At 29.2% G+C, this 7,450-nt stretch overlaps 1 protein-coding gene across 1 annotated transcript; it reads left to right on the top strand.

Annotated features, from left to right (window-relative positions):
* The first annotated feature begins 4,403 nt into the window (after positions 1–4,403).
* LOC137838041 (cytochrome P450 CYP736A12-like) lies at positions 4,404–7,450 on the top strand. The gene is made up of 2 exons (XM_068647255.1): positions 4,404–5,096; positions 6,488–7,450. The coding sequence occupies exons 1-2, from the start codon at positions 4,422–4,424 to the stop codon at positions 7,310–7,312; spliced, it is 1,500 nt and encodes a 499-aa protein (XP_068503356.1). The 5' UTR covers positions 4,404–4,421; the 3' UTR covers positions 7,313–7,450.

Raw genomic sequence — 7,450 nt, 5'->3', positions numbered from 1 at the left:
TTCTAGTTTGAGACATATTACACATTTAATCATGTATCAAATAATTTGAATAAGTGATCAAGTATTTTTATTAATTCAATGGTTTAAGTATAACTATTTTTGTTTGTGTCATAACCCGTGACAAGTGAGAGATTCTTTGTTTTTACAATTGTGGTACAATATTTTGCATCATTGTCATTACATTTTATGTTGGATGAATAAGGAGCACACATGATTGTCTTTTATTCAACTTTTGTCTTATACCATCACCAATGAATGATTATTAAAATAATAACTAGTTTGATTGATAATTTATTAATAAATACTATTTTCAGTTTAAGATTCTCACGTTCAACTCTCTTGATTTCATTCATGCACTAATTCTGTTTGCACTCAAATAGAGAGAGAAAAAAAGAAAGAGCAAAACTATATAAAAAATTAAAAATATTCTCTCGTTTAATATAATAGTCAAAATCAATAAATTTAAAAGCTCTTGTGTAACTTTGAACATTCATATAATCATTATAAAAGGAATAAATATTATGCTCGTCAAAATGAAACTCATTTTTTATAATAGAAAAATAAGTAATCATTCCAATCACACATGATTGATATATTTAGCTGAATAACACATTTTACTGTTCCTGGTGAGAAATGGGTTAAGAAACCTACACTAGTGGAGAAAATGTCACTTACGTTTGACCTCCCTAACCATAACATTAAAAAAGCTCGATGACAATTTTGAAAATAGATCAAAGTATTTTATGGCCGATCACATAGGGTCCAACTTTCATCATCCACAATATTGACCCTCTCTATCTAATCTCACAATTTTCACCTCTCTGTCTAAATGTCTTCCTAGTTTATTTATATAAATTTCTAAGGCATGGAATGCTTGAAATTTCTCATGTAGTAAATAGACATACCCATATCGTGAAAAATTATTATTAAAGGTGATAAAATACATTTCTTTATTAAAAGAATTTCAAGAAGTTGAATGCTTCATGTGGCAACTTTCTTTGTGTGTTTTGTTGGTTTTCCTTTAGTACAATCTACACCAATATTCAAATAAGTAAAATCCAAATTCAAAATGATTTCATTCTTTACTAATCTTTGCATAATTTCTTTGGAAATATATTTCAAACACTTATGCCACAATTAAGCAGAACATTCATTTCACTAAACTACTTTTAGTGATAACATTATGACGTGAGGTCATAAGAGTTTTAACATATAAATCATCATAAAGTGTACTAGATCCTATCATACAAGTACACTTATACAAACTTAAACAACCCTTCCCAAACCTATAAGAGTATCCAACAACATCAATTTTAGACAAAGAAACTAAGTTCCAAGAAATGCTAGGTACATAAAAAGTATAAAACAAATCTATATAAAATACAATGTTAAGGATTAAACGATAAGTCCTGATAGCTTCAACTAGAACTTTCACTCTATTTCCCATGAAGACAAACTTCTCATTTGGGTTTATGGTTCGGATTCAAAGTAATTCATGCATCATATTAGAAAGATGAGCTATACATATCCATAATCAATCCACCAAATATTATAGCAAACTTTAGTTAACTTTGATTCAAAATATACATAAACATTATGCTCACCTTTATTTTTGAATCAAACTTTACATTTGGGGCAAACCATTTGGAAATGTCTAGACTCCCCACAAAAATGAAATTTGTCATTCCTTAATTGGAATTCAAAAGCAATAAGATGCTCCAACTGAAGAAGGAGGTCACAAAATTCAAAGCAACATCAGATCGGTCGGGATTTGACTTCTTTCCTTGGAATGAGTAAAAGCACAAAATTGCAAGGTGAGATTTGGGTGTTAGCATTTCAATTTAATTAAAGCATTAAAAAATGCAAAATAAATGTAGAAAAGTCCTCGAGTCCTTTCTGCAAAAATGCAGGCACTGTAAAGGGCCACTTTGAATTGGAATTTGTCTTATATCTTTAGAGGGTTGAAAGACTGATACATGTGTAAAACCAATGCAATTCCTACCAAAGAAACGTTTATGCAGAAATGTAGGCCCTGTAAAGGGTCACTTTGAATTGAAATTTGTTTTATATTTTTAGATGACCGAGAGGCTATACATGTGTAGAGCTAATGCAATTCTTACCAAAGAAATTAGTTGATTACTCACACAGATTCACATGATCATTCAACTAACAGAATGAGACTTGTGCACTCGTGCTCCTTGAGGTGCCATAAAATTTATGGTAATTTAATTATAAAAAATTCTTCTTTTCACAAATTCATATTTTTTTTAAAAATTATGGTAAAAAAACATTATCCATGGATAATCATAAATTTGGACATCCTGATTCCCACACTACATGTAGATTCTGATGTATATTATAAGAATCTTAGAGTCTATGATTATCACATACATTATAATAGTGATAAACATTTATCTTGATTAATCCATAAGAGACTTACTCTGAGTAATTTCTTTAATCATATTTTCTTAATCTGTCTTTTTGTAATTTATTTTCTCATTACACTCTTTCTTGATGATCAATGGTAAACAACCTTTGTTACATAAGGAAAAACTCTTTTTTTTTTTCTTTCTCAACTCCCATCAAATTGTTATCATCTACTTTTCAAAATGAAAAAAAAAATGTTAGTAATAGTGATATTAGACTTTTGTCTTTTAAATACACAAAAACTACATCAATAGAAATATGAAAGTATTTGTCAACACTATAAACTTTGTTTTCTGATTATTTTTTTTAGGCTACCAATTTGCTTTTATATTTGGTTATCTAAGTACTTGGGTTAGTTAAACTCAAATAATATTAGGTATGATATTAATGCACTCTTTTAGTTGTAAAAAGGTTTTGGCACGCATTTCCATCTTTTATAATATAATATCATAAGTAAAGAAAAATCGTCTGACTTTGATTTTAAGTCATATATATTAAAAAACTATTTAAAATTAAAATAGTTTCGTATCATGTATTAAAAGATATATTGTCTGCATAGATCCATGTGCCTCTAATCTAGAAGACAAGGTCTTCGTCGTTATTGGCTTATTATTTTATTGAAGATCACAATACGAATAAACTCTACCCCATGTCTATATATTATTGATTTTGGTCGAGTTTATCATTGAATTACCATAAATAAATAAAGACTAAAATAGAATAAATTCATATATATTAAAAAATATTTTTAAAAATGATTTGATATAAAAATTTAATTTTTAAAAATAAAAATTAGAATTAAACTAAGATATAATGAACAGTCTAAATAACAAGACAAAAAAAGAGGTAGCAAACAAGGAGGTACCAACCATGACAGTGTGTAAGGGAAAAAGCACTGCGACCAAAACATTTTTAAATGCTCTCTTTAACTTATTTCTATTATAAATTACAATATGTAATATATAATTCAGAAATATTCTTCCTCTTTTAACTTTTCTTTAAATATTCTCAATACTCTCTTTTTTGTCTTTCTTTCAAATATACATTTTATTTACATTTAAAAAACTGATTTTCTTCTTTCAATCATATCAAGATACTTTCCTTTTATCTGTTCATATATTAATTTATTGAAACATTAAATTTATCATGTCTTATATGTATTCCAAAGTAAGTTTTAATAAGTTTGGAATTATCTATAGTTAAAATATTCTGATACCATATTTTTTAGTTACATCAGAGTAAAAAGAGGAAATATTCTAATATCATAATTTACATTATTCATTATAAATTAAAAATAATATTTATGCTTTTAAAGTAATTAATCTATCTGTAACTTTAACTATAACATTTTATATATAAAAAGTTATTTATTATTGCTCTTTATTTATATAAAAACAAATATCTTCCTACAAAATCTAAAATACCTGCCATTATTAATATTATTACGATTTTGCCTTGACAATCATAGCAAGTTATTTCTTGATTACTCAATTTTATTATTTAATTTATTAAAATCCTCCAAAATCACAAGACATATTCTAATACATTTGAAAGTCTATATATATATATGTTCTGTACGAAGCCAGCACCATATATATATATATATCTGTTGGGTACGAAGCCAGGACCAATTGGGTTGGGCTGACAAGACACATGTTTAGTGAGTGAGCTTAATTGTTATGTCCCTTTATTATCTCTATTTATCTCTATTTAAAGAGATTATTGTACTTGTAATTGGTGTGTAACAGGATATAATGTAAACCTAATAGTTGTCCGGGTGGATGTAGGTTGCAGTTGGCGACCGAACCACGTTAAATCTTGTGTCGTTTATTTTTCTGCAGTTGATTTCGTGATTATGTGTGTTGTTTTCGCGCGCGTTTTTCCCATCAATATCTACCTATATATCTATATACACACAGTATACTATATATTAAGGTCTATAAATAACCTAAACTCACCTCTTAATTCTCACAAAGCAAATAAACAATTTAGAAATGTTGTTTCAAGCACTAGCTATCCCTATAACACTTCTCTTAATATCATTCATTGTTTTTTTGTTCCAAAAGAAACATGATTGGAAAACTGCACCAGGTCCCAAACCCTTGCCAATTATTGGAAACCTTCACATGTTAGGAAAACTCCCACATCGAACCCTTCAATCCCTTGCCACAAAATATGGTCCCATAATGTCCTTAAATCTGGGGCAGGTCCCAGCCATAGTGGTCTCTTCCCCAGAAACTGCAGAACTGTTCCTCAAAACCCATGACACTGTTTTTGCCAGCAGACCCAAAATCCAAGTCTCTGAAACCCTTTCACATGGCAGCAAGGGTTTGGTTTTTTCTGAGTACAGTGCATACTGGCGCAACGTGAGAAAAGTGTGCACTGTGCAGCTTCTGAGTGCCTCAAAGGTTGAGATGTTTGGTCCTCTGAGGAGAGAGGAGTTGGGAGTGTTGGTGGAGTCTCTGAAAAATTCTGCTGCGTCAGGTGAGGTTGTGGATCTGAGTGAGTTGGTGGCAGAGGTGGTGGAGAAGATGGTGTTTAGAATGGTGTTGGGGCGTGTGAAAGATGATAAATTGGAGCTGAAAAGGCTTATTCAAGAAGCGTTGAACTTGGTTGGAGCTTTTAATCTTGCAGATTACATGCCCTGGCTAGGGCTGTTTGATTTTCAGGTATTGTATATGTTGCCACTAAAACTTGTTAGCATATGCACTTAAAAATGACTAAGAAACAATATTTTAGAAAAATATATATATAAAAAATAATGATAGAAGGAAAGTAGAAGTCTTGATTCACATAATTTTTTTTATCAAAAATAAAATGAAACTAAATTCAGAGCAATACAAAAAGTTATCTCAACCCTTTAATACTTGTTCACATGATTTATCTAATTTTTTTTTAACATTTATCTATTTTTTATCAATAATAAATAATATATATATCTGAACCATTTTTAGATGATTCAACTCATAAAAAAAGAATAGTGATAATTTGACACCTAGGCTCCAAATTACACCCACCTTATGTTTATTATTTTACAAAAATACCCCTATCACATAAGTAATTCAAATGTGTAATTTGGAGCAAAAGAAAAATGGGGTGTCAAAAAATCATTTTTCTAAAAAAAAAAAAAAAGTGTAACAACACTAAACTTTCCCGACAAACTACTAAAAACAAACCCTACCAATTTCCATATATTGCAAAAAAATCCAGATAACTTGTGAACCATTTAAAAAAAAAAAAAAAAAACACAAAACATGCCAAGAGGTACATTTTACACACCAAAGTATAAAAGATATTAAAAGCATGCCTATTGTAATGGCACGATTTTATTGAAAATAAAAATGTGCCATTAAACACAATTTTAACAAAAAAAGTTAAACAATTAAAATAAACGTACCAGCATGAATTTATTAAAATATGTTATAAAGTGCGACTGTAGAAATATATAAAAAAATTATTTTAAAATAAAAATCGTACTCTTAAACATGATTTTTATATTTTTAAAATCGTGCATCCAAATATAATATATTGGTACTTATATATTTTTTTTAAATCTATGTATTTGCATGAATAGAGTTTTTTAGTATATTTTATTTTATTTTTAATGTCATTTTTACGTATTCTAAACGATTTAGATTTCTTTTGTTTCTTTATACTTTTATTTAATTTTCAAGTTTTAATAATACCTTTATGTGTATTTGTTATTTTTTGACTTTGATTGGATATGATTTTTCAATTTTAATTATTTAAATTTCTTATAAAAATTATTGAATATAATATTGTAAATTTAGAAAATTTAATTAGTTAATGAAATGCAGTACATTTAATGGAATGCAATTTGAAAAAAAAATAAATAAAGCACCAATAGTCAAATATAAAATAAATTCAATTAATTATGGCAAAATATTTTAATAAATTGTACAATTTTTAGTAAATTGGTCACTTATTAATGCTAGTGTTTATCAATGTTTGTTGTTATATACATATGAAAGAATATGATGGAATTATAAGTGATGTTATTTTTTAATACATGAAGAATTTATGCATGCAACCATTGTAGGGAATAACAAAAAGATTAAAGAAAACAAGCAAGTCAATTGACGAAAGGTTAGAGCAGATAATCCAAGACCACGAAAATAATTCATATGAGAAAGAGAAAAAATACAACATAGATTTTGTGGAGATTTTGCTCTCACTCATGCATCAACCAGATGATGTTCACAACCACCAAAATGTCATTGATAGGACAAACATCAAAGCTATCATATTAGACATGATCGCTGGAGCATTAGAAACGTCTTCCACAACGTTAGAATGGGCCATGTCAGAACTCTTGAGGCACCCAAGTGTGATGAAAAGACTTCAACACGAGCTAGAACATGTGGTTGGAATGAACAAACACGTGGAGGAAAATGACTTACAAAAGTTATCTTATTTGAACATGGTGGTGAAGGAAACACTAAGGTTGCACCCAGTTGGACCTTTACTAGTACCTCGCGAGTGTAGAGAAGATGTTATCATTGATGGTTATTTAATAAAGAAAAAATCAAGAATTATAGTAAATGCATGGGCTATAGGGCGAGATCCTAATGTTTGGGACAATGCCGAGATTTTTGATCCTACAAGGTTTGAGAATGACAATGTAGACATTCGTGGAAAGGACTTTCGAATTTTACCATTTGGTTCGGGTCGAAGAGGGTGCCCCGGGATTCATTTGGGTCTAACCACAGTTAGTCTTGTTTTGGCTCAATTGGTGCATTGTTTTGATTGGATGCTTCCATTGGGCATGTCTTGTGATGAGTTAGACATGCAAGAGATATTTGGACTTAGCATACCTAGAAAGAATCATTTGTTAACTAGACCAGTTTACCGACTAGCTAGTTAGGTTAAGAGAGAGGATAATAATATAAAGCAAGGTCGATCTAGATATGTTTGTGGTTGATTTCAATTCCAGTTTGAGAAATGTGTCACATTTACACATGTGATCAAATAATTTGAATAAGTGATCAAGTGTTTTTATCAA

Source organism: Phaseolus vulgaris, chromosome 4, assembly GCF_000499845.2.
Source record: "Phaseolus vulgaris cultivar G19833 chromosome 4, P. vulgaris v2.0, whole genome shotgun sequence".
Classification (NCBI taxonomy): Eukaryota; Viridiplantae; Streptophyta; class Magnoliopsida; order Fabales; family Fabaceae; genus Phaseolus; species Phaseolus vulgaris.
This window is presented reverse-complemented; position numbering and strand designations above follow the sequence as displayed.

What these genes read in the sequence shown, in the direction of transcription:
- LOC137838041 (XM_068647255.1), top strand. Translation starts at nt 4,422, where the DNA reads ATGTTGTTTCAAGCACTAGCTATCCCTATAACACTTCTCTTAATATCA. An exon ending in TAGGGCTGTTTGATTTTCAG is followed by an intron (nt 5,097 to 6,487) that starts GTATTGTATATG and finishes CAACCATTGTAG; the next exon opens with GGAATAACAAAAAGATTAAA.